Source organism: Falco rusticolus, chromosome 1, assembly GCF_015220075.1.
Source record: "Falco rusticolus isolate bFalRus1 chromosome 1, bFalRus1.pri, whole genome shotgun sequence".
Classification (NCBI taxonomy): Eukaryota; Metazoa; Chordata; class Aves; order Falconiformes; family Falconidae; genus Falco; species Falco rusticolus.
Window position 1 is genome coordinate 4,621,941 of NC_051187.1, and position 19,282 is coordinate 4,641,222.

The window sequence follows — 19,282 nt, forward strand, 5'->3', positions numbered from 1 at the left end:
GAAAAGATGCTCATACTTGATGCATAAAAATGTGAAGTTGCTAGTTTATCAGAGTTCAAACAAATCACCACAAGTGGATTATCATTCAGTCAAACTAGCTTGAGATGTTTTTATGTGGTAATTGCACACAAGTATCTTATCAAGATATAAAATACCTGAAATTCCACCTTACCTTCTGGTCAACACAGTCTAGAGATTCTATAAAAATAAATAAATTCTCACGGTAGTTATCAGAACCACACAGTTGACTTCAAGAGGAGGTTAGTTGTCTCCCATGGCTTTCCAACTTTATGTCTTTTAAATTACCCATGAATTTCCTAAAATAATAATACTTTATAGGGCCTGTTTCCAATCTATGCAGGTCCCCACTGTAATATAGGTATACAGAGAGTGCCTTTATAAAGCAGGGAACAGATACACTTCTACTTTAAACATTTTAAAAAATTGTTTTTTTATTTTTACAGAAATGTACAGGAGTTGCTCTAGACCAGTGATACAACAATACATTAAGAGATTTTAACAGCCACCACTATTTCATTCCTATTTGATAATTCTGGGCTACAAAAAAAGAGTAAGCTATAAAAATTATCTACAATGCAGAAGCTTAAAATAATTTACTGTTTTCATAAATATTTCCAACTCCCGAACAACATCTTTAAGACATTAAAAATACATAATGAGAACAGAATGTACTAGAAAATGGCCTTCCTTATTGTTAGAGACACTGAGGTAAGTGGAATACCACTGCATGGCACCAATCTGACACGGTTTGAGGAAGAGGAACAGTCCGATTGCAATATAAAGCTGGAAAAGTACATGGCTGAAATGTTTCCAGTTAAAAAGAAAAAATCCATAATCATCATCTTTATTGACTGAAAACATCAAGTTTTAGGAGTCTTATTTTTCATACAATGGAAATATTCAGAATTGTAGCAAAGTATCACAAAATTATTGTCATATAAAACCAGATTCAAACACAAATAATCAGGCTGAAGTCTTGCCAAATACAAAATGAAGCATAAAAATAGAACACAATATACAAGACTAGAAGTGGTTAAATATTACTGAAACCAAAGTAACACTGGCATAATTTTATTTACAAAATCTTGCCTAATCTCTGAGACCATCCTGAGCTACAGTAATCATTCCTCTACCTTTTTAGGAGATTAACATGCAGACCTGACAGTTGGAAATAATGAAAGGAAATTAAATGAACATACGCAAATCTATGTACATTGAGGCACAGTGCTTTGTAAAGACTGTTACCCAGTCATTATTGTGAAGAGCTCTTATTAGTTGTTTACATGTTAGAAGACTTGTTGCATCCTCTCCCTGCCCCCTCCCACCCCAAATTATTTAACACAACTGCAAATTCAGAAAGAAACAAGCTTATTTTAATAAAACTGTCTCCTTGGAAAAAAGCAACTTTGCTGTGGAAGTTGTGACAGTTGGTCATTACAAAAGGACTTATTATTATTTGATACACAAATTACAGAGAAAGATCGTATGAAGGAGTCCCCATTGATTAGTTTGTGCATTTAGTATTATAAATGCACTTATTGGACAAGCACCAAACAAACCCACATTTCAGTTGTGGAGAGCAATACCAATGCAATAGATAAATACATAATTTTAAATACTTATAGAAATTTAATATACAATCAGCTCTGAATATACAATAAAATAACGTGGTAAAAAAATGAAAATCAAACTATGGTGAGAATATCACCATTAGGCACAACGTATTTCTGGGGTTGGCGATTTTAAGGAAAGTCCAAACACAGACCATTTATCATTTGTCTGGGTATTTCAAGATGACTCTCTTCAAGATAATGCAAAAACCTATAAGAAGAAAAGTAAAGGGATAACAACTATAAGTTATTTCCAAATGCAAGGCAACACCTATTATCTGGAGAGGCAAACTTTCACCCTTCTTGTCTAGAATTATTTGACAAATTATTTTATTAAAATTAACTACCATGTATATAACAGTGTAGCAAGATTTAGGAAAACCAAAAAGCTTACCTTCTTTTAGTCTTCCCTTGCTCTTTAAGCTTCTCAAACCTACAGATACTGCGAAGACTGGGGAGGTATTCAAGTATACTGGCTTGCTTATTACTCAGGTTTAAAGGACTTCTGGAAAATACAGTTCTGATGATTGCCAGCCTCTTCTCTGCTTTTTTGTGAATGCTAAAATAGATAATGAAGCTTTATTGTTTCTCATTCAAGAATGAACAAAATAGTGACTGTGCCTTTAAGATCAAATCTGGTTTAAAACTCTGGTAAACATACTGATGTCTAAAACTGCATCCCAATGGATTAGATGCCTGCGACTTGTTATCTTGTGCTGCTTACACAGCATTACAAAGTTACACACGGAGACAGAGACATGACAGACAGTGGTCTGTTTGGCCAAGGCTCTTAGCTCAGCTATGGAATCTAGTCTGGGGAGGTCTTCACAATCTAGTACATCTGTCTGACAATGTAACCAAAAGCATCTGTGGCCTTCAAAAATAAAAAGCATCATGTACTTTGTAATTGCCAGAATGTCAGTATCAGTTCCAATGTGTAACTCCTATATTGGCCAAACTCGGTCACAGGTTAGATGGTTAGACCCATTTTGACATTGCTCATCTGGGTACTGACTTACAGCAGTAAGGGTCTAACCTGTTTTCATATTCAGGCACTTGAATAGGTTTTATTCACCTGTTATGCCAGTTTCACATATGATGACTTGTTTATGTCATCATTTGTTCATGTTAAAACAGTCTTTCATATCCACACTTGCTAGCAGCACTGTATTCTTTGATCTTTTATAATATATTAAAGGTTATTACGTGTTAGCATAAGTTACTACAAAAAAATTGCAATAACTTTGCTCTGAATTTTGTTAGGTCTTCATCAAGTAACACCTATGCATTTAACACAGACCCAATATGACCAGGCACTGGATGAAAAATTTGCATGCCTAGTAGTTGCAGAATCTATTTCAATCCATCTGTCTGCCTTGAAAAAGCCATTCTTTTTGGGGTTTGTTATTCTTTTGAGGGTGGGGGTGGTGTTTGTCCCTTCATTTTTACAGTAAACAGACTAGATTATTGCTACCACCCCTGAACAACATTACAGTCAAGCTACTCAAACATGAAAAGTCACTTTTTGCAATTACCAAGCAGTTAATTTAAGCTTATACAAGCCAAGTGAACAACTACTCCAGAGTTTTGAGACATACTGACAACAGTCATACTGGTATATGTGTATACACAGTATGTGAAACAGTCCTACACCCTGTGAAACGCTTTTCTTGACAAATAATTGCACTATATTCCAGAAATACTAGCAAAGTCTTACCTTGAATCAGCTGACTGACTGAAGGATACACAATTTCTTGTGTTTGAAATATGCAAAGTAAGTCCCTCCAGCTGATCGCTTTCAGGTGTTTTACTGGTACTCAAAGAGGATTCCAAGTTTTGTGAAATATTAACAAAACATTTGTTAAAACTGAGTGCTTCAATAGCTGCTTTTATTTCACTACAGCTCTGGGAACGCCACCAATCAGTATTTTCTATACTGAATTCGTCACAAAGACCATTTTTGATTTTGCCATTTGTCCAACTAAATCCTTCATCTTTAGAGAACTCCAGTGGTTCCTCGGTATTAGTGTTTACATAGCAATCCAAGAAGGACATGTTCTCCACAAATTCAGTCAGCGAATTCAGACACTGAAAAACAAGTGCAGACCTTTTCTCCTTTGCTGAGGTTTTAGTTTTAATTTCTCTTTCTTCTTTATTCATCAGAAATTGCGATTCCTCTTTATTCACTTCAGCACCTGATAGAGGACTATCTGATGGTAAAGTTATGAATTCAGCTGAATAGTTCAGTTCAGTATCAAATAAGTCACTATCACACAATATCTCAAGCCTCTTCTGCTTCTTTGTCTTTTTAGACTTTTTGCCAGAGCAGTATCTGTTAGTAGATTTGCTTTTCAAAGAAACTGTGGTAGACCTTTCAAGTATAGAGTTAGAAGCTTCAGATTGGTTTGAAAGAACTTGCACTGGTAAGGGAAGAATAAGTTCAAGATTACTATATATAAAATCCACTTTCTTCATCTGGAATTCTGTGAGAAGCTGCATCAATTTATTCCACTTGTCCATGGTTGTGATTTTGTGCTGTAAAATAATAATCGTGAAAAATTTATTAACTTATCATATATATAATTTATTACAGAAATTCCCATAGTCCTGGCTTTGTCTTTATGAGGCGAGGGACTGTTCTGCTTGCAGGAGACTTCCCCGGTTCAGATTTTAGAATCAGATTTTGCTTAATAATGACAGAATCCCCTAATTTCTACAACAACTCTTTTCAAAGAGATTTGCTTCCAAGAAGATGCTATTTGTAGTGACAATTACACTTAATTATCTGGCAATCATTCAAAGTATTAGCTAGTAAACTACAAAAAATACCTTAAGAAATGTAAACAAATCTTCTGAAGGCAACAGGATATTCTTAAGGCCAAGCAATGTCTCTACACAGCCTGTATCACATTTTGGAAACTCCTGAACGCGTGCATCAGCTTGAGAAAAATCAATCTTGGAATCAGTACTCTTTTCAGAATAAATTACATGATTTGCTTTATCTGTTTCATCTCCTCCTGCACAAAGATAACATGCTTTACTTGAAAAGAAACAATGCATCGTGAAATTGTTTTTTCCCCCCTCTTTGCCTCAATTCCTTTTATAACGGATACTGTAACTGTCACTTCTTGCTGCAGTTCTGAGTAACAGCTGAAATCAGTCATCCCCATCCCCACCCATCATCCCCATTTCATTTCTTCAAGTGTTAGCGATCTGCCTGCTCTCCCTTCTTTGCAAGTGACCATCTAAAATAGTCTGTTCTTTCTTTTATGCCCCACCAGTCTCTGTCACTCATTCACAGTCTCACACACCCACACCTGATGAGAATACTCGTCCTGTATCCTTTCGGACCAAGTTCTCACCCTTGCTGCCTGCTTGCCTGTCCAATTTTTCTCCTTTTTTCAGTTCTGCTTCTTCTTTCTAGGTGAATTATCTACAACTCAGCTAAATAGATAAAGAACTGCAACCTCCGAGGTGAAGGGAAACAACTGCTGGCTCCCTACTTTGCCCAGTTTTGCTTCTCGGAAGTGAAAAGGGAGATAATTAAGTACAAGTACCATAATGATGGGTATTAAACAGGTACAATAAAAATAAAACTTTTAGCTCCTTAAGTGTATTTACAAGGCTTTGAAGTGGTCAACCCCCACCTCCAAACCCTACCCAAACGTTTAGGAGCCTTACAGGAAGTTACCATTTAATCATACAAGTCTAAGAATGGTTTGATTTCATCAAATTCATGTTAAGATGGAGAATTATTGTTGTTTTTAATTAAATGAAATCAACCTACCATGATGGGCCAAACATTTGTCTTTCAAGCATCCACCTCCACTTCTCACCCAAAATTGTAAGTAGAGAATACTTTGTCTGATATCACAGTTATTTGTGGTTAACAGAGCAGCTAAGTCCTTCACATCTGTTCGTAGATTCTCAGCCAGACACAGCACTTGAAGATAGCTAGCAGCGTTCATCTAAACAAAAGTTAGACAAAGACCACTGAAAACAACTACAAATCCAACTGTGGTAAGTCACACAGGGGAAAATTATTCTATTTATGCTTGCAATACATTTTTCTTTTTAATACAGAAAATTAGATTATAGTTACATTAAAACCTTTATAGAAAAGCAGAATACCAAATCTAAACAGTCCACGTCAGCGAATTAAGTTCAATTCAGGAATTCAACTCATTAGAAACAAAACACAACACACACATTCTGCTTGTGTTCCTGAAACCATGTGCACCTTGCTTCTCATCACCAGCGAACAAGTTTTAGTGAACTATATTCACTTTAAAGGCTTTTTTCTTTTAACTCCGAAAAGCTTTCGGGCTACCAGACAATTGCAATTTCACATTAAAAAAAAATTCCTCTTCTCAAAAGCAAGTTCCTTCTGATTCTCATTTATTTAGGTTTTTCACATAATACATAGCTGCAAATAAAACTATTTGCTCTACAGAATACTAGTGTTTATGTTAAAGGGATAACCCATAGTATTTCTAAAATAGTTCCTATACTTTTTTTAATGAAAAAAACAATACTGGCATAGTCAGTGTTCAGATCAAAACTATTAGATGTATCATTTATGGAATTATTTACTACATTCTAAAAGCCAAGTTAAGCGATGAAGTGATGTTCTTGTTGTAATTCTCTAAAATACTAAGTGGTTAAGAAAATAAATCTTCCATGCTACTAAATAAAAATTCTACATGTAAAAGGTAAATGCACCCTACACATCCTTGCATAAAACCTGAAAAAAATAGTCTTCTGATGAAACAGATGTATTACATCAGATAAATATAAACCTACATCAACATTTAAATTTCCAACTTAAATTAGCAGACAATTACTTGCTTAGGACATATCTGCATTTCCAAACACAGACTTACCAAGGAAGGGGTTCTAAAGTTGATCTCTTCAAAATAGCCATCAAACAATAAGCTGAATGTTGGATCTATATAAAGAGATATCAGTGATACATTCAGTATTCAAAATTAATTATTTTCTTTACCCATTAGAGCAGCCAGTATCTTTATTCAAATACTAAAATACTGGCTTTAAGAGTCTTCACTCATTTGATTTTACATTTAGGAGTTCTATTCAGCCATCACCATTTAATCCATCTTATTAAAAGAGGTTCTATCTGTAAAGCTTAACTACTGTAACAAACAGTACTCACCATTGGTAGTAAGAATTACAGGTCTCTTTGCTGTTGCCATGAATGTCTTTATTGCGCTTAGAAACCCTGCATCTTCATCAAATATTATATCTACCTATAGGAAAAAAACGAAGTGCAAAAAAAAATTTAACAATAACTACAAGCTGTGAACGCAATCATACTTTTAACAACTGACTAAGACTTAACATTAATACAGATTTTTTGAATGTTTGTGGCCAATGACAGTATACATGTGCCAGGTTCACCTGTTAGCACAAAACACTTTGATCGCAGTCTTCCATGCTGCGGCTTACAAAATCACAGACTGGTTGAGACTGGAAGGGGCCTGGGGAGGTCACCTTGTCCAACCTCCCCCAGCTCAAGGTGGGTCAGTTAGAGCAGGTTGCCCAGGACCATGTCCAGGTGGCTTTTGGCTTTTGTTTTTTAATAGAATTTCACTAGTATTCTGTAGGATCAGCCCACAGTTAGCAACATTGCTATACCTCCTTTATTTACTTAAAACTACATTCTTGGCTGTAATTTGGTATTCTTAGTTTAAACTCAAGACATTTTGGGGCCAGAGGTGACAGAAAAGAAGAACTGAATGTGGGCTTAGATATTGTAATTACTGGGGTATTAACGGTGACTGTTAGAGTGTCTCAGTGCATTTAAGTAGTGTAAAATTATAAACCAACACTTCTGACATAATCAAAGGAGTTAAATTAGCAGAATTCTGCAAACTGTCCTAACAGTGAACAATGGTTGATAGATGATAGTTTCTTTATCTTTTAAAGTAACTTTGTAAAATAATGATCCATGGTTAAAAGAGTACTCCTGAGGATGAAATCATGAAATACTGAATTAGTTTTTAAGAAACTGATAATGCCTACACTTGAATCTACCCAGAAATCTTAAGGACAAAGGGAAGAAGAAAGTTAAATTCTTTAAACACAATGAAACAACGTATTGCTCACATATATTTCATGCGAATTTTACCTCTTCAAAGAGAATGAGAGATGTTGCACTTTTCCTGTTGTGTTCTCCTCCTTCTCCTTCTTTGTTTATTGCCTTAATTTGAGCATCTTTCTTTTCTTTAAGTGATTTCTGAGTATTACCTGCAGATGGGTGAAGAATTGAGCAGGAAGCAAAGGAGGACTGAAACCATGAATATGCATTCTAGGCACTGGTTTCAAAATCACCCCAAGTATTAACTGCTAAAGAAAATCTACACTGACACAAAAACTTAGATCTGACCTACATCCTTTTCTGATGTCTCTTATTAAAAAAAAAAAATTGCAACAAATTTGCTGGGAATCAAACTGTGTTTGGTGAAGGGCTCACTTACCTGTAAAGTTAATTCTGCACCTAACCTGTTTGCAAACTATGACGCCTCAGGGGCATGGAGTAGATACAAGTCCTTCAAGAAAATGCAGTAAGATTGCCCAAAAAGACAAGGATTAGACTTGGTTGCCTCAATTCAGCACTTCACTCATGCATTCCTCTGTATGGTCTGTGCAAAACCACTCGTTGTCCAAATATATTATTTCCTTTCTAAGGACCTGTCTTTAAGACTTCCTGATCCCATGATACATTTGGAAATACACCTTCCAATGTTAAGCGACTCAAAGATTTCAGCGTGCCCTTTATGTATTTAAATCCAATGCCTGTAATCAAACATTTATTGGCTTTACAGGAACTCTTAATTCTGTAGCAGAAACTTTATGTATATATATATACACACACACAAAAAACCCCAAAACCCATCTGTCTCCACCAAGCACAGTGACCATTCCACACCAACCTGAAACAGGTACTGAGGTAACAAAGGCATGTTTTTCTACAGATTCTAATTTTTCTTCTCTTACCTAGCTGCTCTGGAAAAAAAAAACCCCAAACCCAAAACAACCAAGGAAAGCCTACTGAACTTCATATAGGCTGTACCCTAATTAACTTCCCTGTAATACAGAGTAATGGCTATTTCCTATGTAGTTAAGTGTATTCCAGATGCATTAAGTAATTCCTGCTGGCAGTTGGAGTGTAGTAAGTGTGCTCTACTCTTTTCCCCACACAGCTCCACGTATACAGGAGCTCAGTGTACTGTTTCCATCTCCAAAGGTAAATAATTATTAAATGGTGATACCTACCTTTATTTTTTTCTTGAGATGTTACTGCTCCATCATTACCTTTACGTTTGGAAGGAATTTTGAAATAGTCTGCAAGTGTTTTAGGGGGCAAACTTCGTTTTAATCCTGCTCCTTTTGGTGACAGTGGAGGTTTTCTTGGTGAAACAACTTTCTTTGGAGAATACATTTTTTCTGCAAGATATGTTTTACATTAAACTTTATCTGGAAACGTTATCTCAAACTGACATGTCTTGGGCAAATTCAGAGCAAATCCCTGGTTTTGTATGTAGTACAGGACAGATTTACTGTACTGATTTCTGCTTATTTTACTTTTCTCCTGTTATAGTGAATGCTTTCTGTTCAACTTGATATTCAAGTGCCATAGCATTTACTCCAGCACTACAGAAATAGCTGAGGATAACCAAGAGTCAGTCATTTTGATAACGTCATTATTTAATTTGGTATGTAGTTTTGTTAACCAACAGAGCTTTTCTTATTATTATGGCCAGATAAACTGCAGTTTCCCATCTTTCTTAAACAACTGCTGTCTAAAAATTGTTTTGGGAACTCAGTTCCTAAAAAAAATCCCCAAACAACCAACTAAAAAAAGAATAAAAAAAAACCCCAACCCCCAAACCACCCAGATATAACCATGAAACTTACTTGGTGACTTGGTACTGCTACAACTGTTAAAAAAGCAAGGCTTGTGTGCATTAATGCCTTTTTTATCCACTTGATGAGACTGAGTAGCTTCTTTTAGTTGAGACAGTATCTGTCTACCGCTACGCTGGCAAGAGGCATTGACTTCAAATATCTGCAATGGCATTTAATTTACATTTTTAAAAAGTTAGACATCTTGTATTACGAATGCTCTCATATCACTAGTTACAAAAAAGAAAAATGACACTGAGGAAAGAATGCCACAAACCTTAAAACCAAGCTCCTGAGCACAAGCATATACTGCAGCAGTCTTCCCTACTCCTGGTGGGCCAGTTATCAGAACTGTATTGCAAAGGTTAGTCTCTTCCTCAGTATCAGAATCACTATCTCTAAAGTCAAGACTGTCCAAAAAATCTGTAGAATCTTTTTAACAGAAAAGAAAGGATTCATGTAAATTTTTTTTGCAAAATTTAACAAAGAGAAGCTATATAATTTTTAATTCTATCAGCACCTTCATGCTCTTTGTCCTCCTTTTTCCCTTTCCGATTTCTTTTTTCTTCCAAGTCAGCTCTTTTTTTCCATTCTTTTAACCAACTATAAAAGGAAGGAACAGAATAAAAATGAAAAATAATTGCTGAATAAAGTGAACCAAATTCAGATGGAACAGAACGTAAAACTAGGGGACATAAGCCACTTGTTATTCCTCTCAAACCAAAGTCCCTTCAGATTAAAAAAAAAAGAAATTGTTCAGAGTTTGCTCAATTCTTTTATAAAAAAGGATTCCTTCTTCATTCTCCATTTACTAGCTGATTGGTATAAAACCAAGTCACTTGGCAAGCTACTTAATAAATTGTGGGAAATGCTTTATCAGTCATAGTTTAGCATTGTTTGTCAGATGGACCTTTAAATTCTGCATAGGAGCCACAACAATAACTTAAACCCATACAGAAAATTTAACTGAAATCACAATATAGTAGATGGACTTGAGCACCAAATTACTGTCAAAAGCAGAGGCAGAGCATGAAGATTAGGATCAGATATGCTTGTAGGGAAGAACAGACAAGACTCGTAGGTACCTATCTCTTACTCATAGCATGTGAGCTTAAATAACCTGACAAAAAGTAGTTTTTAGTAAACTGGTAAAAGCATTTGTTACTTAAGTATTTCATTTGATCCCACAGACTAATGCAGCATTTCGTGTGTTTGTTTTGTACCACACCATACAGGCTACTGAGGTATTACTGGAAAAAGGAACTACGACCAAAAGATCATTCACACCAACTGACAAATTTTTTCTGGAACTTTTCGGAAGTAAACCAAAACAAAGGCCGCAAACATACACCCTGTGTTATTCAAGCATAGCATAAAATAACTGACTTTGCTTCTTTAAGCATAATCAAGTAATACAATGAAAAATATGAATAATAATAATAATAATGGATCCATGTTTCCACTTCTGACCTGTGTAGCCTTTCAATTTCTTTCTTGTTCCCTACAAGTTCACTGGAATCTTGAGGTTGGTATTTTTCTGTCCAAAGCGTGTCTTCCTTTTCAACACCTACAGAAAAATATCATCCATTTTAAAATAGTTCTTCATACGAAAGAGTTGATCAAGTCTAGTAGAATATTAAGACTAGGTATGATTTTTGCATCACAGTAAAATGCTGACATACATCATATATACATTCCCTCAATGCAAACAGAATTAAAATCAGATAGGAAATGGAGTTACCTGAAAGTGCATTTGGGTCTGATAAACATTCAGTGTCTTCTGTCACAACATCTAGTTTCTGGGTCTTGTTTTTTCCCAAGCGTGTGGCTTGTCCTGTCTCTCGCTGGTTTTCTCCAGATACAGGAGAAACTCTGGATTTTGCTTCAGCCTCTGTACCTTCACTTTGTTTTCTTCTTTTTGACTTGTGGTCTTCTGTTTCTTTCCTTTTCCTCTTAGTTTCCCTCCACTTGTCAGAACGTTTCTGATTTATCTCAGAATTTGCAGTGCCCTCTCTGCTTTCTAAGGAAAAAAACCCCACAAAATTACAAGCTATGTCCACTACAACCATATGTATGTTTAAGCCATACTTGAAGAATTTGGTAAAAATGTATATATGAAAAGAATTTGGTAAAAAAAGTGTGAGGACCCATTTATTTCCAACAACAGTATTCCTTCACTGACATATTTCTGGAAGTTCCAGGTTGCCTTTTTAAGCTAGATAGAGCACGAGTGTATTTTTCCCTATGTAGATTACTAACCTTGAATACTGTTTTCAGAACCCAACCGTTCAGTTTGCTTTTTCAGAAACTTGTAGAAGTATTTTCTCACAGGAAATTGAGAATTGGAAGACATGATCTCATCTAGTAAATCTTTCCTGAATGTATCAGGAAAAACTGGTCGGTGGCCAGAAAGCTGTAACACACACACACAAAAAAACCCCCCCACCAGTTATTACTCAAAAACATCACACAGAACAACAACAACAGTTTTGCATAATTTAAATTGGTCACTGTCTTGTTAAACACAGATTAACAGAAAGCGTCGGGAATTGCCTAATGTTACAATGCAGAATGGGTAAATTACACCCAAGGAAAAAAAAGAAAACATCCAGAACAGAAACAGGTTCAAACTATACATTTTTTTAAAAATAAAAGTCCTAACTAGTAACTAATTTCAATTTTCCTTTCATTTTTCTTGTAACACAAGCCCCCATTTTGAAGTACTAACCACAGGTGCAGAGCAGTTTCCAGTTAGTTTTGAGCTCACACTGGAAAATTCACCAAGTGAGAGAGTGATTTTTGTGACATTAGTGACTTCAGTATTCAGTTTCCTCAGCTTAGTTAACAGAGGGCATGAGGGCAACTTCAATTTCCACATTGGATAACCTACAAAAGAACCCCCATCAAAAAAAAAACCAAGAGGAAACTTATTACCAAAACAGCAATAAACACAGACAAAAACATCCTACAGTAACTAAGAGTAAATGCTTTTAACGATATCTTTATCAGGTCAAAGCCAAGCTTATTTAACTTACACTGCATCAACTTTTTATCTTCATTAATTTCACCTCCCAAAACCTGAACAAATTTGCACATTTCTGCATTCAACATTTTTCCAGCAAGTTGCTCCTGGGCTCTGCTTGCTCTAAATAACCGCCTGTGCCCTCACTGGGTCTCTGTACGACAGATACTCACCAAGGATTTTGTTTGTTTATTGGTTGGTTTGCAAATATAAACTCTGTTAAGTGCTACTCTACATTCTGCTTTTCTGTCACGCCCTTTCAGAAGAATATTGTAGCACACTTCCTCACTTAGTGGTAAGAAACAGACTGTTCTTTTGTGAAACGTTTTGCCTTTGTTTGAAGAAAATAGCTTCATCCCCAATCAGTCCAACCTGACCTTTATTCTCCAAACTCAAACTCGAAAGACTCTTTTTTGACTAAGTATTAAGAATTTTGCATCCTCACCCATGAATGTGTACATTACTTTAGCATCAATTTGATTTGTAAATTGTGTATTCACAAACATCTCACTGGAAGCTTGTAAGTTTTGTTTTCTTACTGTGACACAAAACAAGAAGACACTACCAGTTATTCCAGTCATAATAGTAAGTTCTGCTGATCAAGAGTCTCTTTTCTGCAAAGATTTACTAGAAATTATTATATACATTTACACATAGCTGGAAAAAAAGCTTACAGTCATCCTTCTGCTGTACATGGACAACAGTCTTAAAACATGAACTTGCAAGAGAGTACGCTTCCATTGCTGCTGCCTTCTTTGCAATCTGTCTTTTCAGCGACTCTGGCAATCCACTCATCAAGAATTCACGTTTTGCTCTGAACTGATCATCATCTTGAGAATTTTCAGATGCATCTTGGCTTTAATGAAAAGAGAAATGAAAAAAAATAAATCTTAGAACTAATAGCTTGTAAGGCTTACAACAGAATTTAATCACATCCACTTCTATACTCAAGTTAGAAAGTGTCTGGGAGAACTGCTAAAATTAATTGAAATGTAGGAAGTTTACATTTAATGTTAATTGTTAAATTAGAGATTTTAATTTAAAAAAAGCTTTTTTTTTGTAATTTTATATGCAATTCAGAATTTCTTTTTATGTCATCATCAACTACATTTTCAACCATCTAAAATGGCTCAACAGTGGTTGAGGAACTCTCCACTAAAATCCCAAAATTTTGCAAGCAGATTAACATATTGATCAGTATAAAAAAAAAACCCACCCTTTAACCTTTATATCACATTTCCATAAGCGTATTTAAATGTGTGCAATGAGAGAATGTTAAAGTAATCTTGAAATACGTTTTGATTATTAAACAACTGCAATCTTGCAAACTGACCTGCTTTCATCAAAGACCACAACTGGTTCACCTGCAGAGTTTTGAGCACTTCTGCCTAGGAAGGAAGGTGGATATCCCGGTTTTCCTTTAAAAAGGAAAAAAAAAAAAAAAATGATTAGGTCAGCATTGATACAGAATTTAACCTTACTTCTCTGTTCATTATCTCTGTGTTCCATATCATAACATTAGGCATTCCCCTTAAGGGGAAGCTGAGTATTTTAACAAAATTCATTATAGTTTTATTTCTAGTTATTTCATCACTATAGATGTTATTTTCTATAACATTAAAAAAAGCCCCTCAAATTAGAAGACAACAAAACATGGTATACTACTGGTAGGTTTTGAAACAAATTGTTTTCCCTGAATGAAGAAAAATTAAAGCAGCACGCGTAAATAACCTCTGCACTGTTAACTCCTATTATAAAAGGAATATATTGGAATAGTATTAAAAAAACAAAAATCAGAAGAAAAGATGAATGTACTGCAAAAGAAGCTTTATAAAAGTCAATAACTAATAAGAATTAAACACATTCAGTAAAACCCAATTACCATTTGAGTTCTTTGCAACCTTCAAGTTTCTAGACTTTTTTCCCAGCACATCATTTAAGCTCTGAAGATGCTTTCGCTTCACATTCTGCACCGTAGTAGTGGCATCACTCAGGCTTGAATCTAAAATGATTACCGATTCCTAGAGGAAAAGCAAATAAAATAAGAAAGGAAACACAGCTTTTCCTCCTTTATTAACAATACAATTTAGTGATCAGTACTGAGAAAACTGAAGAAGCTAGAGAGCCTGGAACTTAAACATAATTAAAAAATTATACAATACTTTTATTACTGTTGTCTACACAGAAATAGTATATAGAATAAGATGTCCAATATATAAACACAGGCCAGAACTACTCTCATCTAAATTTAAATGTCTAAAACATACACATTTGAAAGAGACACATTGCTGTCCATTAGGAAAGAGAAACAGTCACTTCCAAGCGCGACCATCTGCCGCATGTTACAGATCTACATAAGGATGAGCTTTCCAGTCTATGCTGACAGTCACCTTACTATGACATTCACCATACCACTGCATAGATATGTACCTTATTTGATTCTTTAAAAGAAACATTTGCAAGGTAAGAAACATTTTTGTTGCTTAATGAATCACAAAAACTTCAAAATATCCTCCCCCCTGCCTCATAGTATACAGGCTTACTTCACTTTCTTGTAATTTTTTCTTTTCAGCAAGAGCTCGCTGTCGAGATGAGCGCCTCACAGGGACTGGTAAGTCTTCGTTAACCTTTGATCTGTTATGCTGTATAGCCTTTGCTTTTTCAATCAGCTCTTTTGCTTTGGATATGTTTTTAGAACTAGAGCTTACCTGTTAACAAAGAACAAAAGCAGCAAAACACCTAGCAAGCAATAGCAATATATTTGACAGTTCACATAATATAATTTTCATATTCATAAAAGCCTATGATTTTAATAAATTTTTATCGGTATCAAAAAGAAAATGAAAGACTTGAAAGGAGGAGCAAACCGAGGTGATATAAATACTTTTCAAAAGGCAGTGAGTGCCCTGCAAGGGCTCCAATCTGTCCACAAAACAAATGAAATACGGGCAGTGACGTTCTTAAGTGTAAGTTGTTCTGCTGTATCCAAACTGAGAACTTGGTATGTTCCCATACTGAGAACCTGCAGAACATGAGCATACTACCTTACTAGATTTTTCTGTTATGAAAAGTAGATTGACATGGATAAGACACACTTGAAAATTTAAGTTACAATAACTGTACAAGAAACTATCATAAATCACAGTAATATTATTTTACCGTAGGGCATCTGAGAACTGTCATTGTATTACATTATACTAACTCTTACACAATACTGAATAGTAATACAATTATACGCATATAGTAAATGACAAAATACTGAAACTGTTACATAAATTACCTTTATATTTTTGGAGTTAAACTCTTCATTTTTCACTGCTTCAGCTTTATTTGATTTTGTAGTCACATTGATACGTGTAAACCTCATTCTAATTAGGAAAAAAGTATTAAGAAATTATTACTTTCACTTTTTAATAAACAGAAACATTACTCCAAATCTCATTTTCAAAAGCCTTTAAATACAGTGCTGTAAACCGAAGCAACCCCCCAAGTGGTGGATGGTTGGTTTTTTTTTTTGTTCTTTGGGGTTTGTTCGGTTTTTTTAAATGTCTTTAGTACAAGCACATTTATTGAGTCAGATTTGGTTCTTCTGTAGTATTACCTAGCATGATCTGCATTCATGCAGCTTTGGAATGCATTCCAATCAAATTATGTCTTAGTTTTAAAATACTTACAGGAAAACAATGTGCAAAAAATGTAGAATATACTCTAAAATGTTTACCTTATTGGGCTGCTTCCGTCAAAGGGCACAGTAATCACCTCTGCTTTATACAGGTTACTTTTCTTCAAGGATTGCTTGCTTGCTTTTGGTGTAGAAGTCTGTAAAGGACGGCTACTTAGCCCATCTTCAGAAAAGCTATCTCTAATCCTGTTTCTTTTAGGTGTAACGTTTTTTGATGTTTTGATTTTTTTCTGCCTTAAATTCCTCCTTCTCTCATTCACCTTTGGACTTGATAAAATTTCTACATCTAAGGTGTTTTCCTGAATAAGAACACTAGCTCCTGAATCCTTACAATTGCTGGTATTTGAGACATTTGTTTCCTCAGTTTTTGAAGCCTTCCTTCTTCTGTTTCCTTTCTTCTGAAACTTTCTAGGTGTTTTGGGTTTAGCTCTATTTGTTTTAGGAGTAGAATGTGTATATTTATCCACGTAATCTTCTGGTACTCCACTTTCTAATCCTTTATTTGAAGCAGTGTCATCTGCAGGTCCTTCTTTTTCTTTTGAAGACTTACTAGTGGCTTGCTTTTGTTTTCCGGGTGCCTTTTTAACTCCACTTTTTATTACATCCGATGTTGGTTGTCTAAATGCCTTCATAAACTGATGCCTTTCTTCCAGAGTGCATTTTGGCTTCAAAGAATCTGACCCTGCAGTCTCTAGCACAGCTAACTCTAGTTCTTCTTCCTCAATAACTACATTAGATTTTCTTTTCTGAGTAATCTGTTCAGTTTGTTCACTGTCCAAGAGCGGTGGGCTACTTTCTTTTTCCCCTATGCAACCCTTCTGCTTCAAAAAAATTGAAGCAATTTTCCTAGAGCCTTTTTTCTCCTTATGTAACGGAGCTAATCTGAGAGGAATGGAATGAATTTGTGCAAGGACAGTTACTGTTCTAAGCGGCACCTGTTGAGACTCCTCACACTTTTCTGGGTCACTAATACTACCACTTCTGTCCGTTTCATTTGCTGTAGCAGAATTGTCTGTTGCCGGCTTTTTGTCTTCAACCTGATCTACGTTATTTTCTCCCTGACTCTTCAAGAAGTCCTCAAATGACACCGTTATTATACCATTATGTACCTGTGATGTCTCATCATCCATATGAACTTCAAAACTGGGATCACTAATAGTAGCGTCACACTCTGCTGTTGTAGGAGTTACCATCTTTTTCTTATCTTCAGTTTCCTTTATACATGTGTCATTCAGCTGGTTTTCAGATGAAAAACTTTCAGACAAATCCATATTTACCTTGTGCTTCCTTTTCCTTGATTGTTTTACCCTATTTTTTGTTCCATTTATTTGAGAATCCATTTTTTTGGAGTTTTTTCTGCAGATGGCAGTGTTTGGGAAGTTCTTTCTTTGCACGTTATCTTCTGCTAATTCTCTTGCACTCTTTTGGTCAACTAAAGTGCAAGTGGTAATAAAATCATTACTGTCTTGTTTCAGTCCTGCTGTTTCTCTGCTGTGATCACTACTAATTTCTATTTTGTGTTCATTCTCAGATGCTTTCGCCTCCCTTTGCGTATTATTTAAATTAACTCTCTTCCCTCTCCTCTTGTGCTTTAAAGGTGGTTTAGAAGGTGACTTACAGTCTTGGCCATTAGCATCCAATGGCGTTTCATTTTCTCCAGCTACAAGCAGTAACGAAGCCTTCTCAGTTACAGCTGTCTTTTTAAAATAACCCAATATATTACTGGGTTTTGGTGGTGACGACACTTTATCCACTGGTTTTGCTAACGGCGAAAAATATCTTGTGATTGTTTTAACAGAAGTATCTTCCTCTCGCCGTTTCTTGCAGGGCTATAAAAAAAGTTTAACGTCAACCTTAGTTTTTAAAAACTGAAGATGACTTAGCGTGGTAATATAAAGCAGTATTTGCAGTATAGTGATGCTAACACTTTTTCAGAGGACAAAAGCCTCCTGTCAATGCATTAAGACTGTGTGCACGCCAACTTTATCTCCATGTTTTCAAAAGCCATCTAAGCTCGAAATCAAGATTCTGCCATTTCAGAAAAATAAAAATCACATTCTGAAGCTTTGAGACCGCCAAAACTGACAGCGACCACAAGGTCTTCAGACCTTCCCAACAGCGAGGTCCAAAAGCCAACTTCCATTGGGGTGATCTCCCTGGCGGTTACCGTGGGGTGCTCAGCAGAGCGCTGGGAGAGCCCTCAACCATGAGAGCCACCAGCACTGAACGGTGCGTGACCCTACCGCAAACATCCGTGAATCTTAAGAACAAGCTTCATCTTTTAAACGTGCAGAAGGAAGGAATACAAAGTCCGCACCTCGGGTGGCAACGCAGACCCTACAGGGTGATGCACTCGCACGACAGTCCAGGGACTCTCCCAGCGCTCCCACTTCACCAGAGCCCGACCCCTCCTCAAGTCACCCCGCCGGGGGCAGAGTCCTTCCCCCCCGGCCGCGGGGCCGCCTCAGGAAGGCGCTTCGCAACCTCCCGGCCGCCGGGCTGCGAGCGAAGGCGGCGCCGGGCAGCGGGCACCCCCCGCCGCGGCGAACGCCCCCCGCTCCCGCAGCGGCGCCGTGTCAAACGCCCCCAGCACAGGGCCCCCGCCCCGCCCGCCGCGGCCCCCGGCCCGCTCCGCGCCCCCACCTGAGCGTCGCCGTCCTTGCCGGGCAGGGCGGGGGGGGCGGCCGCCGCGGGCACGGCCACCCTGCCCACCATGCCCCGGGCGCTGGCGGGGCCCGGGAGCCCTCAGCCACGGCGCGAGGCAGGCGCGATCGCCATGGAGCGGCGCTGCGCGGCCCGCGCGCCCGATGCCACCGCCGGGCGCGGGAGCCAGGCGGGCAGAAAAGCGCGCGCGGGACGAGATTCGGACCTCCGCGCGGAAGGGGGCGGTGCCACGGCGCCCCACGTGACCCACGCGCGCCGCCAACGGCTGCCCGCTTTCTGCCGTCACGTGACGCGCGTGCGCAGGCGCCCACCCCGCCCCTTCTCCGCGGGCCGGATCACGTGCCACCGCGGCCACGC

The 19,282-nt window shown here is 37.2% G+C and overlaps 1 protein-coding gene across 1 annotated transcript; it reads right to left on the minus strand.

The window, feature by feature from the left end:
• Positions 1–455: 455 nt before the first annotated feature.
• On the minus strand, positions 456–19,153 carry ATAD5 (ATPase family AAA domain containing 5). Its single transcript, XM_037406108.1, has 23 exons — positions 18,905–19,153; positions 16,301–18,090; positions 15,860–15,947; positions 15,123–15,287; positions 14,462–14,600; positions 13,913–13,997; positions 13,254–13,435; positions 12,286–12,443; positions 11,817–11,970; positions 11,299–11,577; positions 11,028–11,124; positions 10,078–10,160; positions 9,835–9,989; positions 9,570–9,720; positions 8,928–9,098; positions 7,780–7,898; positions 6,805–6,898; positions 6,515–6,579; positions 5,419–5,599; positions 4,461–4,648; positions 3,349–4,166; positions 2,026–2,190; positions 456–1,842 (listed from the first exon to the last, which is right to left on the minus strand). The coding sequence occupies exons 1-23, from the start codon at positions 18,974–18,976 to the stop codon at positions 1,764–1,766; spliced, it is 5,478 nt and encodes a 1,825-aa protein (XP_037262005.1). The 5' UTR covers positions 18,977–19,153; the 3' UTR covers positions 456–1,763.
• Positions 19,154–19,282: the final 129 nt, after the last annotated feature.